The sequence below is a fragment of the Pyrgilauda ruficollis genome, unplaced genomic scaffold (assembly GCF_017590135.1).
Source record: "Pyrgilauda ruficollis isolate IOZ18807 unplaced genomic scaffold, ASM1759013v1 scaffold40, whole genome shotgun sequence".
Lineage (NCBI taxonomy): Eukaryota > Metazoa > Chordata > Aves > Passeriformes > Passeridae > Pyrgilauda > Pyrgilauda ruficollis.
The window spans coordinates 9,166,310-9,193,336 of NW_024525490.1; the positions used below are offsets into that span (position 1 = coordinate 9,166,310).

The 27,027-nt window shown below is 38.0% G+C and overlaps 1 protein-coding gene across 2 annotated transcripts in view; it reads right to left on the bottom strand.

The window, feature by feature from the left end:
* LMBRD1 (LMBR1 domain containing 1) overlaps positions 1-27,027 on the bottom strand; it is a 65,205-nt gene that overhangs the window by 20,037 nt on the left and 18,141 nt on the right. For both annotated transcript variants that reach the window (XM_041477484.1, XM_041477483.1), the window contains exons 6-10: positions 26,773-26,861; positions 23,746-23,819; positions 7,325-7,450; positions 4,756-4,908; positions 348-412 (exon numbers count right to left, since the gene is read on the bottom strand). In XM_041477484.1, the coding sequence (XP_041333418.1) occupies positions 348-412; positions 4,756-4,908; positions 7,325-7,450; positions 23,746-23,819; positions 26,773-26,861 (507 nt within the window). The remainder of the gene's footprint in view (positions 1-347; positions 413-4,755; positions 4,909-7,324; positions 7,451-23,745; positions 23,820-26,772; positions 26,862-27,027) is intronic.

Sequence of the window (27,027 nt, forward strand, 5' to 3'; positions counted from 1 at the left end):
CAGCTAACAAGTGTTTTAAGCACTTGTTAACCAAGAAGTACCTGCAAGACGACTCATTCAAGCAAGCAGAATACTTCTGTAATCTGAATTAAAACTTCCTGAATATATATATACTTAATTTCTGTGCTGATTCAGAACTGATTCCCACCTGAAACATGTTCTTTCATGAGTTTGTTTTGGTACATTTTGCTCCATTTCAATATATATTATTATCATGAGAAGTGCAGCTCTATTGACAGAAATATAACATCAAAAAGAAGGGGGCTGAGGCAACCCACCTAAATTTTTATATTAGAGCAGAAACTAGATAGTTTAAATGGCCAAGGAAAAAACTGAAATGTACTTACTTTGACAAGAACAGGGAGACAGTGAAGAGCAATGCCACAATGATGAAGAACACTCCCCACACGATCTACAGGTAAAAATTTAAAACAATTTAACTGAAAGTGTTTGCAGTTGATGTAAGATGCGAACACTTGCCTTTGTTTCAATAACAAATAATGATCTTGGAGCACTTCAGAGCTTAAATAGACTTGAAACAGTAACTTTTTGGTAAATACTTGAAAGAAGTGCTCACAAAACTTTTACTATGTTAAGCATAGTTTGTCAATTACATCACATGCTCTAGTGTAATACAAAAATCTACCCCAATGTCAAAAGTGATGTTAAGAAAAGAGATGACACACTACATTTAACAAAAATAGCCTTTAGCAGAAGTCACAACCTGCATTCTCTATATTATATGGAAAACCTTAACTATGTACATGCATTTAGGTTTAATTAAAGAAATTTGAGATTCTTGCCTTGACCACCCCACATGTGCTCACCTTCCAACAGGAGGCAACCTGTGCACAGCTTACAAGGAACATTTCACCCTTCCTGAGTAAAAGCTCCCTTCTGTAGCACTATTCTGAAACGCACAATGAGCAAGACATTTGGGAGTGATGAAAAACTCAACCAAACCCAAATGCTAGGTCTTCATTAAAACACAGAAAAGTGTTTTTATTATGCCTACCAAATACAGCACTCAAGCCAGGAACTGATTCTCCAAGCTGTCTCAACCAGAACACCACCTACTATGTTTCTTGGATTATCAGCTAGTTCAGGAAACTACTCTCCCTCCTTCTGACAGGTTTTCCCCCTCACAATCTTTTCCCTGGGGAGTTTAGGGGATGACACACAGAAGAGAGCCTAGGTAGGAAACTCATTCAGTTACAGTTCCAACAGTTTCACTGTATTTTCCTAGAAACCCTAGTCATGGAATACAATCAGATAAGTCACTGAACTTCCCAAAACAACATTTTCAGATTGCTAGACCTGAGACCTAGACAGAGTTATTTCAAAATTCTACATGCAGGTACACAATGCACGGTCTTCCATGTGAATGAGGGAGTTTCACAGTTTAAATCGCCTCAGAACTTGGCATACAACCATCACGAAAAGGTTAAGAACTTTATTACAGCTGCTCATTAAAGACACTCAGAGATACAATGCTATTATTGTTCATTAAATTCTGAAGATAAACTTCCATCTGCAAACTCTAATACAATTTAGAACATCACTTACAGAACAACTCAAGTTATACAGATCTTATTAGACATAGATTTTGAGATCAATATCAAGGTAAGCATTAAGTTTTGCATTTCCACATCATTAAATGTACTAAGATTTTACCTCTCCACCGCAAACTCCTACTAGGTATTATCTGTATGGGAAATAAATATTGAAAACCAATAGAGACCAAGAGTCTGAATCTCATAATTCTTCACCACCTTCTGCCAGCTATGACCACTAGACAGGTATTTCCATCTCCTCTGGAATATGCCTGTCTTCTGAAGTGACATCTAACATTTAGAAATGTTAGGGTTAGGGGTTTGCCTCCTATCCCTGCTCCCAGATCAGTCAAGCTAAGCTATTTCATCTGTGGATAATTCTGAAGTGTTATTAAGATAACCACGGAATTTCAGACTTCATTTACTCTGAGCAGAAACAAGCCACAAACAGTTGGTACTTGTTTAAAAAGCCTCAAAAGTAACTTCCAAGAATTGTTAATATTCACCCTATAAGACACCAAGCTCAGCAAAAGAGGTGCTGCTTCAGAGAATGGAGCAAGACATTTCTACCCCAACCTGTTAAGAGGACTATGCTGGAACAAATAACCACACTTAGCCCATGGAGAACACCAGATCAGAACAAGAGGATATTTTCTAAAGGAAGCTGCAGCCTACAAAGATCACACATGTGCTTCTGACAGGAACTACAGTTCACGGAGTCTACTCATACTGGAACGAAGTGTGAAGAGGAAGCAACAGCAGAGTAGAGGTTTTATGGACTGATGGCAGCTCCCTATTCCCCTCTGTGCTACTCCAGAGTCAGGACAAAAGGAGCTGAGCCTTGGAAAAGTGGGCATCTCTGCTCACAGAAATCTCAGAACACTTTATTTCCTTATATTACCGTAGGCATTTCCAGTTTGCTCCCAATAGCTGTGAAGTACACAATGAAAATACAGATGCAATACTACCAATTTATTATTTTTGAGCAGACTTCCATGTTTCCTATCCCATAGTCTTGTTCACACAGCTATGTTCACATAGCTATGTGCTCTGGAGATTTTTACCCTAAAAAAAAAATTTAAAAGCTCCTATAGTATACGACATTTCTCTTGTTGCTGAGACTATCAGATGAAAGCGTAAAAAAGGCAATGTCACATTTTGTAGAAAGAAATTAGACTAATTCAACATTACTCAACAACCTCATGCTGGCCAAGACTCAATTCCCTGGGATCTTCAGATGTGCAGCTTTTGACTGAATTGAAAAACTAACAGATTCATCTTTGAGTTAGCTTTGAGTAAAATAATAATCAAGTGAGGCTTTCTACTTAAAGAGAAAAGTTTTGCCTTTAACAACAAATCACATGCTAACAGATACTCAGCAGTAATAAACCAATTAAAGCAAGAACACTTGAGCACACTATACAAAGACAATCTGATAACAGAAGTTTGAATGCAGACACTATGCTAACACTGTAAAAGACCTTGAAGATTAAGAGCAATTCCTGAACATGTTATTCTGTTCTGTTAGTCCCAATAAGAGCCTGCAATTCCCATAAATTGACCACCCCAAATACAAAGCAGAAAAAGGATTCTCTATATAGTACTTGCTTCACAGGAAATGGACTTTTTCTTGAAGTCTGAGAAGCAGCCACATAATTGAACAGTAATATCAAAACTGGAAGGCACTGAAGGTGAAAATGTTGTAGAACAGTAAGCAAAGCTCCAAGATACTTTCTGTACTTCTATATTGAACAGAAGTACTACATATGGATATCAAACAGATTTTCACCTTTCCTTAAAGCCCAACTGAACAATTCACAAGTTATATATCTGCAAAGACATCCTGAAGGCTCTTCAAGCAACACTAAAGCAGCTCTGCAAGAGTTAACATGCAATTAAGTAATAGACATTACCACCTTCACAGGACAGCTCTAGTCAAAGTAAACAAGTTCTCTGACATGCTACATAGCACAACCAAGAAAAACCGGTCAGGAAATATTAACCACCTGCAACTCTGCTTTAGTCTGTGATTCATGAATCAACAACGCACAGTGACTGTCACAGCTACTGAGCAAATATAAAGCTTTCCAACCACAAAAACAAGGAGACACAGGAATACCATCCAGACTGTAGGTGATAAGCTGTGAGTAACTAATGTTATTGTATGCTTTCCTGTGAGAACACAATGAAATGTTCAAGTCCCAGAGACAAAATATATGGCGAACATATTTCTCAAATTTGAGCTTCACGTGAAAAGTTGTAGAAGATTAATACTTAATTCCCAAGCTGTATTATTTTTAAATCAAAAGGAAGCCTCCAAACTGTTAACTTGAATAGGTAGGGATATTTGCCCCTTCAATGAAAGAGCTCAGACTATATTTGTAATGTATCATAGCAAGGTAACTCCACTAAAAATTGCACACTGAAAGCTTTTGTTTAGTGGCAATTCCAGCCCATTGCCTTCAGCACTCAGCATTAACAGCAGCAATGACAGAAGAAATTGTTTATCCATCCTCCACCCCCACCCCCCAGCTTTCCCAAAAGCAGCCTAGAGTTGAAAGTAATGCTGAAATTTCTTCCTACATCTAGTTGGCAAGAAATACTTTATATGGCAATACTGTTAATAAAAGTACTAGTCTTCACAACTAGGTATCTACTGAAAATCGAAGTCCTAAGATCAAAGAGGCCAAGATAAAAGCTTTGCCCCAGTAACTATCTCCTTTGCATTGGTTACGTATCACAACATGACATTCTATTCAGCTAGCTTACTGTTTATCAAGTAATTCCTTGGCAAGATGCTTGTTCCAAATGCATGCATTATCAAAGTGTCTCTCATTTCTGCTGGATACATGTAATTTAGATTAACCTAAGCTAACTGACAGCTATAGAATTCTTCCTTTTCTTCCCATTTTCACATGCTTGATTAAAAAAGATATTCAGATTTTCTATGGCAGTAGCACTGAAGTAAATCAGCTAGGATTTCTTCATTTTTAATCTTAATCAGAGCTGAGAAAGTAGAAGGTTTTCCAACAGCTCAGAGTTCAATACAGGGCTATCATTGTGTAGTACATTGTGGAGTAAATTAAAAAAAAAAAAGGCGCAGTTGATATTCAGGGTGGTAACTGATAAACTTTACCTGTGATTTATGTGGGGAAAAGCTGGAAGTTATTTCAATTTAAGTACCAAAAATGAGAAGTTTTACCTTTAGAGGTCGAATAGCTTCACAAGCTTTTGTCCACCAGCTTTTCTCAATAGACTCCAGATGCCTCTCTCTCCTTCGAAGTGTCCTTAACCTCTCTTCCAGTTGTTGTAAAGTCCGTCTATCCCTCGATGACAGAGGACGACCATCTCTACACTGGTTACAGAAGAGCGCAAAAGATCAAGAGTCACCAAATCAAGAAAATAATCGACAGCTACTTACATTATTTCCAACTCCTCTAAAGAATTACTAGTATATAATTCATGCAGGCATAATTTCTACGTATATCAAGAGCATGAAGTGCAAAAGTCACAAGCTGCAACAAGAGGAATTCCTATTGGGTAGCAGAAACCACTTTCCACAACAGAAATTTTCAAAAACTTTAACAGGGCGGATAGTCTCCATGGATAGAAATGGTTAAAAAGCATAGTCATGATCTAAATAACCTGATCTAACCTCAAGGATGTCCATATTTTGTGTGGAGGGTTGAACATGGTGATTTTCAGGTCACTTCCCATTAAATTCCATGATGAAGTCTATATATCCAACCCAGCACTTATTTTCTTTCCAACATTCCACTTGATACTCAGCTATGTTTCTTGAGCAAGAAATATAGGTCAGATAAGAGGCAGCATCACCCCAAGAATTAGGTGAATGCACCAGATAATTTGTTTGATTTTTATGTTTAGGACTGTCTTTTAATTTGGAGCCTTTACACTGAGCAGGAACCATTACACTCTGCTGTAAAGTGAGTAGCACATCCTCACACTTCAGTTATTTGCTAAATGCAAAAGCAACAAAATGGGCATTAGGGAGCTGAATCAAAACTGTTACTAACATTGATGTTTGTGTATTATAAGCTCATACTTGGGAAAAAAAGATTATTTTATAGTAAGAAATAAACTAAAACTATATTTTTAAGTCTTGAAATTCCTTATTAATTTTCCTCTTATTTTAAAGGATCATTCCTATAAATATAACAATTTCTACCACTGAATATTAAAAAAAAATTAAGTAAGTTTGTCAAAAAGACCACAACCACATTATAAGCATATAGAACACTTAAATTGTCGATTACAATGTACTTTTGATAGGAACACATGTGCTATACCCTGTATAGACCTCTGTGACTTAAAAAGGACTTTTTGATAACAGTTCAAGCTCCCAGTCTGCATGTTCAAGCTTCAATTATTTAAGACTAATGAAATAAACCTACCAGATGTACAAGAACATACTACATATTGAATCTCAGTAGCATACCTTCATACTTCTAGTTTTTACTGTATAATAGTCTCAGTAATACCTTCTTCACAACTTAATGCACGTATAACTGAAGAACTAAGATTTCCATTACAGAATGAGGCAGAATCCTGACCAGAATCCATAAACCAAGAAAAAATAGTTTGCACTAAAGGTCCTATTACAATATAAACATAAATTAAGAACTTCCTAGTTTTTGAACCTAAAGTTTCACCAGACTGAACAATAAGACCAGCTGCACGCAAATTATCATAATCCAACAAGGTCTTCTGTAGTAAGTAATTATCCATTCACCACAGCTTTCTCATTTTTCTCTACTGATTCCAGTAAGAGAAGCCTTTGTTGCTGTAGTACTTTGTGCAAAACCAAAACATTATCATTTAAACAGACTACTTTTTAGATTTCTCTAGTCAACAAAATATCTAGAACACTGAAGATGCCCACACCGTAGAGGTAAGCCAAGTATCAAGGGAAGACTGTTGGAACTGCTTCAACATCTGAGGTCTACTATCACAGAGCACACAACAGCACAGATGGACTGCCAGGATGGAAGCGAGGCACCTCGATGTCACTTTTTCCAATCAAGGCTGTAAAAACACTGGTCAAGCCATTATCTGAAATGGGTTGAGAAAAGAGGTGGGAGATTTTCCCCTATCAATTTTTAATTAAAGAAATCTTACCCTCCTTTGGCTTGCACTCATATTGTTAAAAGTGTCTTGCTTATATGAGGCACAGCATTCCCATTAGCTGCAAAACCATCACGGGTGTACAAATGGTGTTCACATCCTAGGGATATTTAGGACTCAGAACAGCTTTCCATCCGTATGCTTTTCATAAAGAAATTATATATAACAGCAAGGTACATTAACTGGGGAAGTAAGAATATCTGGAGCTGTTACTTATTCATAAAGATGATTAATAGTTTGATGAATCTAAATCATGACAGCTCTTTGTAGCAAGTATCCAGTGTTAACTATAATGCATTGAGTAAATCAACAAACCGGATGCTATTTCTGGTAGAAGACTAAGTGAGGTTAATATCTACAAAGCATCTCTTCCATCCAAGCAAGTCTGGAGAAGCTTGAGTTTAATTTGTTAACACTTATTAGCTAGACAGAAATAACTACTGCTGCAGGATTGACATAAAGAATGTAATCACTGCTACACAAGTGACCACATGTGCTTCAAAGTAACTCAAATAACTGCAAACTATTAATTTCTGACTTGCTGTTCTTTCTGGAACAGACATGACCATGAACTAGTAAGCAAGGAAAAACAATCATTAAGAAATTGAGAACAATGAAGACCTTACCTTTGATTTAATCCTCAATAAATGCTGTTCCACTTCTTCAATATCTTCAGTGTTCTCCAAACGTTCATAAGATGCACTGGTAGTTCCCTTAATCAAGTTTAGAGGCAAAGCTGACATACCATAAGCCTTAAATAAAAAGGAAATGTACACATTCAAATTTTCTGCCATATACTGTCATCTGATAAGGCTGCTATACGTTGTAGCTATAAGGTAGCACAAATGGGTGGTTTTTCCATCCCATCTCTTAATAAGGCATCCAATTCCTTTCCTCTTTTGAGCAAAACATAACAAACATGCTATGCAAATTCCAGCATCCCACATCATTCCAGTGGTACTTAAGTGTCTTGTGACCACTCAGACATGTATTAAGATTTCATACAAGCACAGTATACTGATGATTTATTAAACTAGCCCTCATTTTTTGTAAATCACATAGCTTCCAGAAACCTTAATCTTCCCACTTCAGATCAAAATCAACATTTTGTGCAATACAGAAATTTCTAGAAATTGAACACTAGTAGTTTTAGAAGCAAAGCATACACAATTTCTTTGCAGCCAGTAGTCTTCAAGCTGATTTTGAATAAAATTGAGTAAAAAGAACCTGGTTTACTAAAACCAAAATTCTGCAGTAAAAAAGCAGCAAAAGTTACATGAACATCTGAACTCAGTTACATTCCAAGACTGCTTAGACGCCCATTCACATTCATAAATTTTGTCAGAATTTATTCCTCATTATAAATTCTATGTCATTCAAAGTGTTTTGCCAGCTTCTACATCAACAGCACACCCAGATTTTTCCAATGCAAAGTTCATAAGCTTTCCACTAACAAAAGGAAACCTATTTGAGGCAAGGTAAACAAGAAAATGACACTACTTTTCCTCTGTTACCCTATGATTCTTATGGATCAAAGCCAAGATCAGAAGTTACTCCAGGCAGTTTAGAGACATTAGCCATAAGCTTGTAATTTGTTTATTGCAGATGATATGTTGCTCTTAGTGCAGAGCTCAGCAGGAAGGTTCTTTCCTCCCTCAGCAATTAACAAACACAATTTTACTAGAGTCTGATATCTGAACACTTGCTAACTTCAGAGAATTGTTTAGGTTGAAAAAGACCTCTAAGATTATCCAGTCTGACCCATAACTCTGCCAAGTCCACCACTAAACCATGTCTGTAAGGGCCATGTCTACAAATCTTTTCAATATTTCCAGAAGTCTGAAGAGCAGTTTTCAAGATGTTCACAGAAATACCACTCCCTCCTTCAAGCACAGCTTTACATGTCCTACTGAGAATAGAACTAACACAAATGCTAGTGTGTTAAAAATGTCACCATACATGCTGCCATATCATGAGTTTTCTGTACACAAGACACGATTTGACCTGCTTAGAAATGCTACTTTGACATACCAAAGTCTCATGCACTGAACCCAGAGCAAGGCACTGCCTGTTTTTGACTGTAGTTTTGAATATGCCATAACTTAGCCTGGGCTTGACAACTGCCTATAAATAGGTATCAGCTCTCCATTTAGACCACCTCCTTTGAGAGTATTAAGCTGCTTTGCCACCCACAAGGCTGCAGATATTGCCTACCTAGACTTCACGAAAGCCTTCAACACCACATCCCATAGCATCCTCTTGGAAAAGCCAGCAACCCAGAGCTTGGACAAGAGCACTCTTTGCTGGGTTAAAACTGGCTGGATGGCTGGGCCCAGAGAGTGGTGGTGAATGGTGCTGCATCCAGCTGGCAGCCAGTCACAAGTGGTGTCCCTCAGGAATTTGTGTTGTCCCCAGTTCTGTTTAATGTCTTTATTAAGGAACTGGGTGAGGGGAGTTAGTCAACCATTAGCAAATTTGCAGATGACAACAAGCTAGGGGAGAACATTCATCTGCTGGAGGGTAGGAGAGCTCTGCAGAGGGACCTGGAAAGGCTGGACCAATGGGCCCAACCCAAGGATATGAGGTTTAACAACAACAGGTTTCAGGTCCTGCACTTAGGCCACAACAAACCCCTGCAGTGCTACAGCCTGGGGACAGAGTGATTGGACAGTGGCCAGGCAGAAAGGGACAGGGGGGTACTGATGGACAGCCAGCTGAACACGAGCCAGGGTGCGCCCACGAAGGCCAGTGGCATCCTGGCCTGTGTCAGCAATAGTGTGGCCAGCAGGGCCAGGGCTGTGATTCTTCCCCTGTACTCAGCAGTGGTGAGGCTGCACCTTGAGTGCTGTGTCCAGTTCTGGGCCCCAATTTAGGAAGGATGTTGAGATGCTGGAATGAGTCCAGGGAAGGGCAACAAGGCTGGTGAAGGGTCTGGAACATATGTCCTATAAGGAGCATCTGAGGGAGCTGGGGTTGTTCAGCCCAGAAAGGAGATTCAGGTGAGACCTTATCCCTCTCTACAGCTCCCTGACAGGAGGCAGTAGCCAGGTGAGGATCAGTCTCTTCTCCCAGGCCACCAGTGACAGGACAAGAGGACACTGCACCAGGGGAGGTTTAGGCTGGACATAAAAAGTTCTTGAAAGAAAGGATGATTGGGCATTGGAATGGGCTGCCCAGGGAGGTGGTGGAGGTTGGACCTGATCTCAAAGGTCTTTTTCAACCTGATTCTGTAAAAAGCACTCTCCCACAATTCTCTTCTTTACGCCAAACAAAAAATTCCTTCAGCTTTCCCTTATGGGTTACTCTGCAACTTTATAATCATATCCATAAGCTTTCACTGGAGCCTCTACAGTTGACCTGTTTCATAAATTAGGGGACCAAAACCAGACTATTTCCAGATGTGGCTTTGGAAGTGCCAAGTACAATGACAATGTCTACGGTCTTGCTGGGGCAAGTCCTGGACACTGTCTGTATTTCTGCTGCAAGGCACACTGCTGGATCATGCTCACCTTGCTGCCCACTAAGGACTTCCAGGTCATTTCCAGCAGAACCATCTCCCAGATGATCAGACCCAAGCAGTAACTGTTGCTTGCAACAAAGCCATTGCAAGAAACAACCTTAAGATCTGCTAAACCTGATGCCATTCTTGGCCCCATCCTCTCATCTGTCAATGTCTTTATGGCAGCTCTTTGTTCTGTTTTATCTACTTCTCCCTGTTTCACATATTTCTCAAACTCTATGATTACTCAACCCTATCACCCAGGTCACTTGCATGGACTAAACAGTATTGGGCCCATACTGACCCCAAAGAGCTCACTCAGGGCCGCTAGTAGTGTAACTACAGAATTTAGGGGACATGTGAACACCATACAACATCGTCAACTAGAAGGCAGGTCACAATTTATCTGACGTCCCTCACTGGAACACAACATTTCTAGCCAGTGCCAGTATGCAGAAACACATAAGTGATTACTATGACAATGTGCCTGAACAATTTTACAAACCTGAGCTTAGAAGTAATTAGATTTCAACATCTGAGGTTTCCACCTGTTCTTCAAACAGCTAGCATATCAATTAACATAGCAAGCATTCACTCTATGAAACAGTTAAGAAATAAAATCCAGGGCTTTAAAGCTTAGTCAAAGTTTCTACAAAGAAAAATACAACTCTCAAAGTGATGTATTGTTTTGCTGTTTTTGAAAATGTGAACTACCTACTTGAACATCAAGCTTGCTCCAGGGATAAAAGCTGTCTAAGGTCTTCCCCTGAATACAGAAGATGCTAATAGTAAGATGATTATGCAAGTAAGGCTCCCATCATCAGTGTGGGAAAAGAACACATTGGTCCTTCAAGATAACAATATATAGAATGAAGGACAGAAAAATGAGTCATTTCATGTGATGTGTCACAGGTTTGAACAGAAGCTGTATTAACTAATTTTCAGGGCTGCATATCCCTTCAGGCTGATAAAGAAGTTCAAAGTTGCCCTGGACAAAGTTTTAATCCCTTGGGTTAGTACAAGCATTAAATTGTTCAAGGGCTATTATGTTAGGCATCTGCAACTTAACAAGCAAACAACATATTGAGGATAGCAAAGGAAAACAAACCAAAGATGTACACTACAGCCAAGAGAGGGCTTAGTCCTGAAACAAACTGTGGGTTCAAAGTTTGGAATATGAATCAAAACATATCAAAAAGAGCCTTTAAAGCAGTTAACACAAGTTAATTTATGTACATGAATTTACATAAAAGAATTAATTAATTCTTGACATATTTATACCACTGAAACAACAGATTCCAGGACTTATTTTTAGACAATTTTTTGGTCTAGAATTGTTAAGTTAAATAAGAGACACTGCACCAAAGAGTAAAACCAGACATGCAAATGTACAGTCAATTACAGTATACATGCAGTTTCATAACACAGGTTCTTAAAAATGAACTGAGTCTGGTACTAAACACCAAGTGTTCAGGCTGGTATCTGTTAACACATGGTGCAAGGATGGGTCTCTGAGACCTCAGGCTCTATCTGCTCTTGCTTGGATGCCAGATCAGCTTCACTGAAACCACATTTTTGAGTAGAAACATAATCTAAATTTATAGTTAAACCAACTTGTTTTAGAGACATCTCCTCTCTCCTGAATTACCACAGGTGCTCAACACAAGAGATCACCATCATTTAGCTTAAGGACTGGAAAGCCAAATCCTAAGAGCTGACCATCTATTAACTACAAGTTAGTAGCATCATCCATGAGCAGCTGTCTTGTTCTTATTTGAGTTTCTGTCCACAGGCATCTCTGAATAGATGAAGTTTTTACTTTTAGACATTTTGAAGCATAAAGCCTTCTACGCTAAAGGATAAGAAGAAAAACACAGAACAACTTACTGCAACAGAAAACCCAGCTTCCCAACCTCATTAGAACAGTTCAGACAAAGCTTTTGAGACTCCTGTCTTACTTGTTACTCATGGAAGTGGTAGTTCAGTCAGACAGTAATCTGAAAATAAATCTATCTACAGGAGGAGCCTGTAACTCCCATGAATGCAACAAACAGATCAGTACCTTTATGCAGTACCGGTTGGCACTGAAGAGCAGCAAGAAGCATGATCTCTCAGCATGCCACTGAACCCAAATAGACCTCATGCTCCAGACCGAGCATTAAATACCTTATGAGAAACCACATAAGCATTGTGTCTAACTTGCTCATCTCCACTTCTCCCAGGTCCCTGTTCTTCTCATCCTGCAGCAGATTCAGCCACTCTCGTGTCATTCACAGCTGGGATTTAGAAGGAAGAGTTGCTGTCCTGATTCTTAGTCTCTTGCAGACTCAGCATTACAACACTTGAGACTTGCCAAACTCACATAACCCATGGCCAGATAAGGGAAGTCTTTCTTATTAGTTGCCTGCTATGCTGATAATTGTCACTCAAACAGAAAGCAGAACATAAGTGAGGCTGCAACAAGTTGTAAAATCACCTTTTACTGAAGTTGTTGCATCAAGCAACTACTTCAGGGATAAACTCTTGAGTATTAAAAAGATCCAGAAAGGTATTCCACTGGAAACTATAACCTCTAGCGTAAGAGTTCTAAATTGCACAAACCATGAAAGACTATCACCTAAAGGGTGTATTAAGGTGGGAACACCTAATCATCAACCACATCAGCATAAGCACATAGATGAGTTGAGAGGAAGACAGCAAACCATATTATTACAGTAAATTACTTTAAAATACAGTTAAATGACTTAAAGCTGAACACCTACCACCAAAAGCCTGAAGCCATCAGGCATTATAATTTAACTGGAAGTTGATGATGTTTCATTTTCTAATCTGCTACGTTCAGCTAATAAGATATGGTCAAATGATTAACCTGTGGCCCAAACAGGATAATCTCTCCTTGTTAGAGATCAATCAGAACAAGTAAATTTTTTCTCAACAGCTTGGTGCACAACCAGAACTAAAAATAAAGACAGCTTAACAGCTCTTTCTGGTTAAAGACATTTAGGAAATAAACTTGTGATTTTAATAAATTATTGAAAAATACTTCGGTAGCATATCAGAAAGACTTCCTACTCCATTTATTATTAGGGGGTCTATGTATCATGCAAGGTTATCACTGAGCTTTTTAAAAGATGTCTTATCTAGTCTTGGGCAAGAAGTGTAGAAATAAATATTGACAAACATTTCTTGCACAGCAGTGCCCTCTAGCGAAGTTACATAAAAAAGACAAAATAAAACAGAATTCTTATAACCACCATATAAAAGACAACAGAAATGTTCTCAGCTTTAAAGACAAAAATATTCATATTCCTATTTTCTTACAACAGCTTATTTCAATACTTTACCTCCAAGTGCGACCATGACAGAAAATGTTCAGTTCTACCAAGTAGACTGACAAAAATGTATCTATTCGAGTAGAGAAACAGCTAAACTATTTTAATATATGCAGTATTTAAAAAAATACAGTCAAGTATGAGCTAATTTTCTGCAATACAAATGCCCCAGTTAAAACCCCCCTCCATTTATATAATTATTTTGGTATAGATGTTTTTATATAATAGTAGCCTAATTCACTTTTTATTTGAATTACGCTAACCACAAGGGAAGTCACAGGATACCTTCTACCCTTCACAACAATTAACACAATTCAGTTGCTTACACTGAACAGTTTCCTATGGCTATAAGGCATTCCTGCCAGCATTGCTACTGACCGAGCACATTGGTCAGTCCAACTAAACAGTCTCAAGGGAGGTGCTCTTTCAGGTGTCACACCAATACAAGCAACACTGAGTTTGTGTAAGAGGAACTGGGACTCGACTTTGATTGGAACTGTACCTTCACTGTGCAGCTTGACTGCACAGATCTCCTGGAAAGCAATCTGACCTTCCAAGGACTCATCACCTGCTTCTTCTAAAGCCACATCTCCCATCTCTATCTACTCATACTACCATTCAAAAATTAAAATTGGAATTCAAGAACCTTATTTCCAAAACATCATTAAGTGTAGAAAATAGTGACAGGAGTTCATATATCTTCCCTTAAATTATGAGGGGTAAAGGAGAAAACCTACTAAATGCATCTGAAGATTGCAAACTCTCTCATGGACAGTTGGCCATTTACTTCCTGTAAAAATCTCATGCCATACAGCTTTAAAAGTCATTCAACATGTTATCTGTAAAAAATCAGTTTTTCATGGGAAATTTTAGCATCCAGTCTTCAGTTGCTATGAAAGCACAATTTCTGAATAACACTGTTACAAAAAACCAAGTGTGGAACAGATTAATCAAACAGAAAAGATAGGTTCAGTATGGCAATTCTTGTACGATCTGCAGTACTCAACACAAATCTTGCCCTGAGCACTTGTTTCTCTATTTCTCTATTCTTCATCCCTACAGTATCCTGCTATACATTCACCTTCATTTCTCATCATGTTTTCTCTGCACCATACAGACTCATTATTTGTCAGTGTTTAAGCAAACAAAAAAAAAATGCTGTCAAGATTTCTAAGATACAGAAGTCAAATAAAACAGGCTGTATACTACAGCTATTCTAATACACACTGTGAACTGGTGCTTGCTGGACAAAACATCTGTGAAAGAGTTAATTCTGCTTCAGTTACAATATTGACCAGAATTATTTTGCCTAGCTGTCACCTTCTATACTGCTTGATCAGGCTTAGAAAAGCATAAACAACAAAAAGATTAATCCACTTTCCAATTCTAAAATTTTAAAGTACAAAACTATAATTTATCCACCAGTTGAATATCTACAGTTCTCCAACAGTGTAGTATGAATCAAGTGGTTAAAACAACCAAACTGGTTGGTTATTTTTTTGGTTTTTAAATATTTTTAATAACTTATTTATTACTTCATAGAGAAGTGAACATAAAGAAAGAATTACATTTCCGTTTCAGAATTGGTATTGAAGTGATTAAATAGTAATGATGATGAATGCTACTAATACATCAATTTCTCAATAGCTGTTTGACATCTGCTTAAAAGAATATCACTAGCGAATGGATGCTTTTAAGGTTAGACAGATTCTAAAAGGTTTTAAGCTCTTTGGTTGTTAATAACATCAACTGTGGAAAAGTAAACCATAATCTGGACAAAAATTAGGTGTGAATCGACACATTTGTGAGTAGACAAGCTATGCTTTTTAGCACTTCTTTCAGGATAGAGAAAAAAATGAGCATTTTATAGTTCCATAAGAAATCAAATAATGCTTATTAAATTTAAGTTTGGAAAAAATTACAAAGCCAATTATAATCATCTTTCAAGGACATTTCAAGGACATGCTAAGTGAAATGCACAAGATCACTCAAAAATTAATCTGCCTATCGTTATACGAGCAACTCATTATTCTGTCTCAAATTCAAATAGCAACCTGGAGCTGACAATAACTATTGTTTTAATACCTAAGGCCATGGAGAACCATTAAAATGAAAAACATATTAATGAAAGAATAGATGCAAACTACATCATCTGTGAAACTGTTTGAAATTCACCCCCAGCCAAAACCAGCACAGCACTGCAGGCCTAATTTATAATTTTCTTGTTATTATTCCATACTTATAGACATAGAGAGCAGTCAGCATAAATCATCAAGGTCATGGATTTGCAGAGCCCCCCTGAAGATCACCTGTTCACACATCTTACAAAACAATTTTAAGTATGAAGCTTTGTACTTCAGTACTATACTACGTAATGCCAAAAAAGTAGAATTTGTGATAAGGCTTGAAAACAGAAAAGCAACTACCAATTAAGGATTAGGTTGAGAATTGAGACATATCAAGACATAGGCCTAAATAATGTTGTTCATTTAAACACTGCATGTATTTGAGAAAATGAAGTATGTTTATGCTCTTGCCAGTAATATTAATGTATCAAGTAAGTATTTGTAGACTTCACCTACATTATTCATCTACACTATTTTATTTTTTCCCTCTAAGAAGTTAAAAATTTAGCATACACAAGTTACATCTTTCTTGTCCCTTCCTGGTCTTCCAAACAGTCAATTAAAATCAATAAAAGATCATTCTTCAGTGTATTCAGCAGGGAAATCCAACATGAAGTTTTAGTACTATATTCTAAAAAAGACATACTAAAAAGTATCAGCTCAGTCAGTCAAAAGAAACATAACTGCAGCTTTTATATTTTTACATCCATTTACAGCAGGAAACAACTTTGCTTTTTGCCCAACCAAGCTGCAAAGTTACAAAATAAAGGAAAAAGAAATTTGTATTACTTAGATTAAGAAGAGGTATTGAAAGTTTGGTTGTTCCCCTATTCTGAATTGGCAGTCTCCCTTTCACTTACCCAATGAGCTTATGAAAATCGCCAGTTATCAAAGTACCTCAAAGTTATTACTATGTTCTGACACAAAAATCTTGCACAAACTAACAGTTATTAACACATAACTTATTTTCTGACATTATGTAGTTTTTCACAGTGCCCAGTGTACTTTTTGAAACACTAGTTATACTGAGGTGAATAAATCATAGTAAGAATCTCTAATACATATTTTCTTTTTTTTTTCCCATAAATTAACAGCTGCAATAGAATAAATAGTTCTCCAACTCAAGCTAAATAAGGTTCTAACAGTAAAACCAGTATTGTAGAAAAATTAATCCAATAAAGAACCAACCTTATTGTCAATCATTGTCACCTCAGCCATTTCATAAGCTAGACCCAAACTTAAAGAAAAGACACCTCACACCATGAAGTACAACACAGTGTGACCCATTGGTACCACTGTAAACCCTGAAGATCCACACAGCAGAATGCCTGAGTTTTGGAAGAACTCTACAGGTCATCCAGTCCAACAGCTCTACCCAAGCAGGGTCCCCCAGAGCTGCTTGTCCAGGACCATGTACATACGGCTCCAGAGTATCTCCAAGGAGAAAATACTCAGGAGATACTCCACAAGCTCTCTAAGCAACCAGTGCCAGTGGTCAGACACCTTCACAGTGTTTCAGCTTGTACCCTCAGCCTCTGGTCCCACTCCCACTGAACACAGCCCAGCTCAATACTCTTCATACTCTTCCTTCAGATGTTTGTACATGTCAATAAGTCTTCCCCTAAATCGTCTTTTTGTCTTGGCTGACAGCCCTTCTTCATAAGAGCAAAGTGCCTTGATTATCTTTGCAAGCCTTCACCAGTTTCCCTTCTACAGCACCATCTCTCTCGTACGGAGAAGAATTCCAGATGTGGCCTCACCAAGATTGAGAATAAAGACAGTCACAAACCAAATACTTCTCCTAGTGCACTTCAGGATACTACAGGCCTTGTCTCAGCAAGACTACATTCCTGGCTCATGGTTAACTTGGTGTCCACCAGAACTCCCAGGTCCCTCTAAGAGCTGCTTTTCTCCTGAGTGGTCCTCCCTGGATATGCACATATTCACTCCTCCTGAGCTTGGCATGTTCCCTTGCTGAATTTCATTATGTTCCTGTCAGCCCATTTCTCCAGCCTAGCAAGGTCCTTCTGGATAGCTCCAATATAAACTCCAGAGGGTATTCTCCCAGTTGTGTGAAGTTTGCTGAGGGTTCTCCCCCATCATCTTGATGATTAATGAAAAAGTTGAACAGAACTGGAACCAGTACCAATCCCTGGCATACACCACAAGTGACTGCTCTCCAACTAGATCTCATGCCACTTATCACCATCAGTGAGCTTAGATATTCAGTCAATTTTCAATTCACGTCACTATCTGCTCATCCAGCCCTTATTTCACAAGCTTCTCTAGGAGAAATTTTTGGGAGAGGCTCAACATGAGCTAGATGTACATTTTCCAAACATGGCAAAGCCACATCACCAACAAGAGATGCTGTTACCCTATTACAACAGTACAGTAGTGTGGTGTGAAGAGCTGAATGCTGACATGGGAATTATTACTCTGAAAACAGCTTAGCTCAAAACTCTTCTTCAGAATAACATTTTTGAAGCTTCAGAATTAAGTGCTATGCAGATCTGTCCATAAACTTGCTTCCAGAATTTTTAATTATGTTTAAAAATTGTACTGTAACAATATGAATAAGACCTAGAGACAGCAGTCAAACTGTTATACACAGTTAGAAACAAGTCATGCTGCTGAAAAACATTCTGGTTGACCACACATCTAATTGATTTTTGATTTCTTTGGTTCTAAACTATATGCTTGCTACAGTCCAAGCTTTTGAGAAATTTAGACAATTCAGTTCTGTGCCCACATCTTAAAGCAAGTACCTTAGGAAGAATAACTGCTCATTGGAATGACCATAATTAAAAAAAAAAAAAAACAACAAAAAAAAACAAACCAAAACCCCAAAACTAAAAAAGTGAAAGTCTATGCGGCAAATGTAAGGAAACAATTTGAGAATTTACTGCTATGGACTTTTTAATAAGGTGAGACACTTGTCAAATACAAAGATGTCTGCTTTAGATTACTGTTACACACTACCGCCAAAATGTCTAGCCTCATGCTAGACACCTCTGATCTTGCTTTGCAATCAAGTGTTAGAGAAGCTCTGTTTTTCCTGTAGAATGCCAACACTACCAGAAAAAGATTCTGATTCAAAAACCACACATCTCACAGCCAAACACCTTTATAGCCCAGAGAAGACACTGCTGCCACATTCTGCACGACTGTCCCAAGTATCACCACATGGAAAACGAAACAGAACAAACCAATTCCAAATGTTCTATTTAATGCGTGGAGTTAAAATCCTCTAAATGCTCCTTTTACTCCTTAATCATCTTCCTTGCAGCTCATCTTCTCATTTGAATGACATTGTGTGAAGAAATACCATAAAGCATTTACTTTGCTCTTGAATCCTGAAGATATTTCCTAGCAAGTATGAAACTTGAATTAAAATCTAATTCTTATAATTATTGCTTTTTAATAAGTACCAAGTATATACACAATCTTCCGTATTAAGTTATCAATGAAAGTAGTTGTGAATTTTCTCACTGACGTTTTTTTGGAAAAGCAACTTTTGCACCAACTCCTTAAACTGGTAATTTCCATGCTAATACCCTCCCCAGTGATTTACCTTAAGGAATGAGATGTTTTCAGGATCAGTATTTATTACTAATACCTCCAAAAGCTTTTAACTAGCTTTTAACTTTTCACAGAAATTGAGGAGATCAGGAACTTTTCACACTAAAGCAGCTTTATTTCTTTGGCAATTTCAGTTTTAACAGTGTACTTCATCCCACCCCATTCAGATGCCAGGGAAAAGCTCACAACTCAAAAGCAAAACTACATTTTCACTCGAATTGCAAGAAAAGCTCTTCTCTGTATGTATCACTAGATCAAATTTATTGTGATTTTGATGTTTGAAGCCATAGAAAATGGAACCCAGCAATCTAATATAATGACAAACCCATTGAACTGCAGCATTACCTACATACGTATTATAGCCAGTAACTCAAGTGTTCAGTTATCCGCAAATCTGGTCCAGCACAATGCCTTGATTTGTGTTGTCCCTCAACTGTCACCTTCACCCGCAAATCCCAACATATCAAATGCTACAACACAGTATAATCTGATAACAATTCTGTTTTTCATTGCATTAACAGCTCACCATGTCCTTCAGAGTAAAGTATCAAACCAATCAGGGCCTTGAGAGGCCCCAAACACTGGACTGATGCTTAAAAAATAGGTTTTAACTACATTAGTCTTTGGGATAAATTTGTTAGTTCCATAAATTAAACTGCAGCCATTTACAATCTCAATAACACCACCCTGCTGTATCCCTCTTCCTTGGAAGCAGCAGGATATGCTTTCATGAAGGAAGCCTAGGCACACACACATGCTGAAGTGAGCTTTTGCTCTACATTTCTACTCAAATTCAAGGCTAAAGGCTGACAGCGCCAAACCTTTTCCCCCCAACTTCTCACATTATTGTATATTACCACAACACAAATTCAATTTTAGAGCAGCCATAATCTAATTCTTCATGCTGAAGGCCACACAAAGCAGTACTGTTAAAATACATTTAACTAATTGTAGAATGGATAAATTGCACTGCCAGGGACTTTAATAAAATCACTTGATTCATCTCTTTCATGGTTTCTTCCACAAATAACATTTTAAGATGAAATCAGTCAACTGCAGTCACAGCACTCCCATTCATTTTTAGTGTTTTGTGTTATAGTAGGCATTCAATGTAAAGCCATTTTTAATTAGGTATGAAGGGACTTGTTAACATATTGCTTATTACAACACAACCTTTATTAGATAAGCATTTAGCATAGATTTTTTTCTTTTCTGTGAATGACTACATTGAAGACCAGATATACCTGTTCTTAATTTCCCTTTAACAACAGAATAGAAAACTCTGGCACTGAGACTGAGGATATGCAGAAGTCAGGGGAATATCAAAAATTTTCAGTTATGCCTATTCTACAAATCCTCAACTCTTCACTGTGTAAACCACAGATCTGAGATCACCTCCATTCAGAGACACAGGAACTCAGATACCACACATGGTGTCCCCATCTATTCTTTTTTCCATCATCTACTAAGCATTTGTGGAAAATTTTGGAATAGGTGTCTTTGTTCTTGTGTTCACTCTTACATAATATTATTTCTGTGCTTAAAAATAACAACACCAATTATCAAAGAGTGGTTTGATGACTAAGCACAGAGATCTCCCACCTTTGGAAACTGGGATAAACAATTTGACAGGCAGCAGAAGGCTGCCTGAAAAACAAAAAAATTTTCTGTGCACTCATGTCTGTCTCATATAGAGGTGATTTTCTTATACAAGGCTAATACAGCAAAAAAAAACCCACCCCACAACACAAAGACACCAGAAACTACCAAGAGAAAACAGTCACTCCTTCCAGAATCTTGTTCTCCTGCTCTGAAGTAGAGCAAGTGGAGTAATCCAAACTGGCAAAGACAGACAACACTGAGCCAATCTCTTCCTGAAGTTCAAACAAATACAACAGGCCAGAAAATTTTTGTTACTGAAGTCATTTTTGCATTATGTCGTACCACTGGCTAAGTTCAGCCCATGCTGTTGCAGGTGATAACAGCTTAAATATGGAAGCCTGACCAAGACTGCTGGTGGGAAAGGTGCTATGAAAACTCTAGAGCACAAAGAAAACACTGTCCAACTTGGAGAACAGACCATCTAATAGGTGATTTTCACTGTCTGTGACACATTTGTACCTCAGTCCACCCATACACCAAAGCCAGCTCACTGCTAAGATTCTACAACTGCCTGCAAACAATGACAAAAAACTCACATCAGACATAGATAACAACCCACTCCTGTGTGAGCTCATGCCAAAAACGTCTGTAAAATAGCTCCTCCATTTCTCCCACTCTCCCTTAACACCTACTGTAAAACAGAACAGATAGTTCCATAAGGATGAAATACAGCAGTTGAAAATAAAGGAAATCAATTTCATACTCTGGGCACTCGCATAGACAGCTCAGTTGAAGTTTACAAAACAATAAATTAGCCCAAAAGTCTTAGTAATTAAGGCATTCGATAAGAGTTAGGTCTCATGATTGATGTTTCACCTCATTTATCACTCAGTATTTGTATAAGTTGTAAACAGATTGATACTAAAGCAACAATATTGAAGATTTAGGTATTGTCTTCATCTGAGAAAATACAGACAACACAGAACACTGAAGTTATTGAACATGGATTTCCAGGTTCCACATATTTCCAGGTTCAGCTAGTGTTGAGGACAGAAGCATACTGTGACACTCAGCTGAATGGTGTCTACAACCAGTATGGGTTCAAAAATAAGCAAGCAATAACACTGGAAGTAGGAAATATTAGCAGTAAATTGAAAAAAAAACCAAGAATCACCATAATCATTAAGGTTGGAAAAGTCCTCCATGATGACCTAGTCCAACTTTTGACAGAATACCACCATGCCCACGAAACCATATCCCAAAGCACCACATCTGCTGCAGTTTTTTGTTGTAAATTGTTCACATTTCAGTCAGGAATAAAGTTGCTTTATTTTCACAATCTCACATTTTAGATGTTTGCTGACAGTTACAAAAACCATACTTGGTTGTTTAAACAAAACACTGATATTACTCTCCCAGCTAAGGTGGTTTTTTTGTTAGTATCATGGCTAAAATAACACTATATGTACTCTTCAGCAATCCAAACAAGAAATTAACCTTTTCTTCCATAATTAAGTGAAACTAATTAAAATCTGGCACATTATTACAGGCTAAGTGGAGATCTAGATCTTTTCTGACCATTACATGATCCAGATGTCAGCAAGATAGCTTGAATAATTTAATGACCTATGTCACTTTAAGGAAAGGCTTAAAGTAATAAAATTTATCATCTTGATCAGGTTAAAGCACTTCATCAATGGGGCTGAGAGCAATTCAGCTCACCTAAAATACCCACTAGTTGATCCACCCAGTTGCTCTCCTACCTCCTGCACAAACACTGATGGCCACTAAGCTGTCAGTGTTCTGACACATCTGCGAACCTGTACTGAACTGCCTTCCATAATTCTGCTGTAACTTACACCAGCTGGAGAGACAGAAAATCATTAGCTATACTTGTTACTCATTTAAGAGTCTAAAGGTAGTATTTCACAAGCACCTTACCCCCTCCCCTCTTTCTTAAATCCTTTTTCAAGTTTTATACATTTATAGTTTGCCTGAAACAGACACCTCCTTAGGTACCAATGCTTCACAATAATTTACTGCATAAGCTATGGCTACAAAGGCACATAGAATTCACTAGCAAAGCTACATGGGAACAATCATGTTAGAGCCAGGTTTCAATGGAAGAAAACATTATATTAGCAAAAACATGAACTTAAAGATAAAAACCTGTCAGAAAACCAGTAAATTCTGAGAAACTTTAAAGCTTTTTCTGTTATCAGTAATTTATCTTAAGCTTTTAAGCTTCTTTGCTGCAAAATTTTACCTTGACGACAAATTAAAACATGTAGCATTACAAACACGCTGATTATTCAATGAATGAAGAAACAGAACAGACTGGGAAAGCAAATGACCACATAAACATTAAACATTGGTCAAAGTCAGTAAATTAAAACAGTTCCTTTTCTTTGTATGTAAAAGCAAGAGTCAAGCAGTTGAACTAATATAACCTTAATCATACCGTTTACAACTGGTTACAGAATAAACCCTTTCAAATCCCTCTCAGAAAGAACTTCAGTTCTTCAGTACTTTAGCTCCTTATCAACTCTAGGTTATGCCATAGTTCAAGGAATAAAAAAAAGTGCAACATTTAATTATTTCTCCACCCTGATACAGAGAAAGGCTTGAGAGCAAGTAAAGTCAGTGACTGCGTTACAAGTCATAAGTAATGTGACTTGCATAAACACATCAAAATTAAGTCTGATCTCTCCCCAGTACTAACACAGAGGTCCTTAAATTTGCAGCAAAAAGTTAGAACCTAGAATGAATGTTTCAAACCATGAAAATCTAGAGCTAAAGACACTGCTGAATCTTTTTAGAATGACATGTTTTCCACACAGGTAGAGCCAGTGATAACTGCAATTATCATGAAGGTAAAAATCTTAAAACGCTGCATAACAACTTACTGTGTAAGTGATAGCTGCCAACATTCCAATCACAGTCAAGGAACTAATGGAAAATGAAAGTGCAGTCAAGCCATCTGCAAAAAAAAAAAAAAAAAGAACCTGTGGAAAATACAGTAATGTATAAGAACACGTCTTCCAAAATTAGTTTCCAAAAGAGATTTAAGTTCATGAAAAAGACAAAAAAGATTAAAACATAGTTACCAGTTGTAACTCAGATGAAAAACTTACCTAAAACAGCTTTTTGACCACAGCAGATCTTTATCCCAAATTTAAAAAAACGCAAAAACCTACCAAAAACCACCTAGGACTATTTTTCCTTCAGTAGCTATGAAAATTTGAGTTGGTTTTGAAGTTTAGGGGGCAAAAAATAGCCCACAAGTGGCCCCTATTTGTAAGATACCACACAATGTACTTACACACTGTATTTGATTATCCTCCTGTACAAGTATTTGAAACCAACATTTAATACCCACTTTAGAAATCAGAACTGTGCTCAATGCAACATTAAGAAGCTAACTGGCTGAAAAATTGGTAATTGTATACCAGAAGTATATTATCAGGCTTTGCCTCAGTGGATGAGTTTGCATTCCTTTCATAATTCCAAAACCAACTACCAAGTGATGATTGGATGTTTGTTCTGTGTCTCAAGATTTTTGTATTTCTTAGGCCACTACAGACAGACAAAGGAAAAGGGTAAATTAATATAAAACCAGGACAATAGGTACAAGTAAAGACAACAGGTAAGCATTTAGTCCTTATTTCTCCAGCACCTGGAACACAGAGCCCTTTGCAGAGAGTTGCTGTCTGTGGAGTATGAAGACCCAAGGGACCCCTGCATGGGGGTCTTGGGAGACAGCAATCTGAAGATAAGCCAGCAGCATGCCATGTCAGCATGGAAATCCCATGGCATCCCAGGCTGTATCAACAGCAGTACGTCCATCTTATGTTAAGGGAAGGGACCACATAGTGCAACCAGTTCAGAGGCCCCTGCTGCAGGTTAAGACTGATAAATCTGAGCAAGCTAAGGGAAGAACTATGCTGGTTGGAAGCTGGAGCACATGCTGCACAGAGCAGCTGAGGGAGTCAGGCTTGTTTGGCCTGGAACAGAGACAGGTTTGGAGACACCCAATACTGCCTGTCTGCTCAGCAAACAAGTGGAGCCCAGGTTCTTCAGTGGTGCATAGTAGTCAAGTGTGAGACAATTGGGTGACAGCAAGTATATCCACAACAGGTACGAGGAAAGATTTTTCCACAATGAGTTCAGTCTACAAACTTGGGGGGTTTTGAAGAGCTAGGTGATGAAGCCCTGAGCAACCCAGTCTGATCTTACAGCTGCCTTCTTGGTACAGACTTGAATAGATGACCTGAGGTTTCTTCAATCTGAATTATCCTACGAAATTACAAGTCACAAGAGAATGCTAATAGAAAAGAAAATCAGACTTGCACATCCCAACCCAGTACCTCCATCAGTTTACTCTGCTAGAAATAAACATAGGCTATACTGTATTTCAGACAGAGCCAAATACTTTGTTACAGTCATATCAAGGTCACCTGGAAAAATTAGCTTACATCTCAGCTCAACCATTATCACAACCTGTATAAACAGTTTAAGTAGCATTTTTTCCTGAGCTGTTATAATCTTTGCAAAGCAAGAGAAACACCAACAAGCAGACAGCCAAAACATTCAATAAGCTATGGATTTGTCCTCCCCATCTCCTATTCTTACAAGCACAGATTACAGCACAGAACATATGATTAAAGACCCAGCAAGGTTGTCAAAGCAAACAAGAGCTTTGAGTATTTAAGTGGCAAGAGGAATAAGAGGCAAAATTGTTGCTGAGTGGGGCAGGCGATCTGGTGAGACAGGACTTTTCCATGACAAGTCTGAGCTACTGAATGTTTTCTTTGCCTCAGTCTTTCACAGCAAAACCAGACTTCAGGAAATCCAGGCCAGGAAGCACAGTGAGAAAAGCTTGAAGGAATATGTACTCTTGGTGGAAGAGGATCAGGTTAGAGAATACTTAAGCAAACTGTACATATAAAGTTGATGGGCCCTGAAGGGATTAGCTAGCTCTGTCAGTGTTTGGTATATGCCACTGCAGGGAACTTTTATTCAGTACAGAATTCCTAGACTAATGCAGAATATGACTTGACAAAGGCTTGTATGATTGTATCCTAAAACATTCACACAGACGCCAATGCTCTGATGCACACCAAGATCGAAACACAAAGTAATGGAGTACTTAGGCATTGGGATCAATGTGTGTTAAACAACTTTTTGACCCTTTCTTGAATATATTTGAAAAGTGACATCAAGTCTGTTTTAGCTCACCTATAAAACACTTCCTGCACACCTTTACCCTGAAAAAATACCCTGGCTAAGCACATGAACTACATCACTTAAGTGTTAAATACTATTCCATGGAGTTTGGCCTTCTCAACATCTCTTTACAGCCCTAGTTTAAGGTACAACAACTGCAAACAATTTTAGAAGAGGTCAGTACTGTAAGAGCAAAGGGAAGAAGCTGTAACACCCACAGGACTCTCCCATCCAAATAGACAGAACCACTCATCTCATTTTGACTGTGAACAGCAGTACTGCATTTCATTAGGTAAATGAATGAAGACTGTCACAACATCACTCACCGTACCCTGAAAGTCAGTGAACTTCAGCATCCAAGCAGCATTTAAGAACTGAGTTAAGTGAAGACCATGGAAGAAAGTATCCTCTCTCCCCACCATAAACATCAGCAGACACAACACCGGAGTCCTTGCTGTCAAACAGGGACTTGTATTTAAAGTACAGAGAGGAGATGCTGGCAGTGTCTGCTTCACAATAGTCCTAACTTTTGTTTTTCTCTGAACAGGAAGAAGTCTTACTGTAAAGACTTACTGAAAAAAAGCAGTCAGAGAAAAGTCAGAAAACTGCCACCAAGGAAGTCAACTATCTTGTTCAGTCAATGAACGAGCAGCAGAGGTTAGCAGAGTAGCAACTCATGCAAAGCTCAGAACAAATCTCAAACTTACGACTACTTCCAAATTCTTCAAACAGGAGTTTCACTTTCTCCCACTCTGTGGAATTCTTCTTGTTGGGAATATCCAAAGGAACAAAAGCACTGTAATACAGAAAAAAAACCACTTTCTTACCCTAATTAGTGAAGAGAAGACTTCAACTTCCAAATTAAGAAAATAGAAATCCATTCGTTCCTGAAGAAAAGGCAGTGTTTCATTTTATTCACATTCTCCTCAAATGCTGCACTTAGATCAGCAGAGTACACCTAT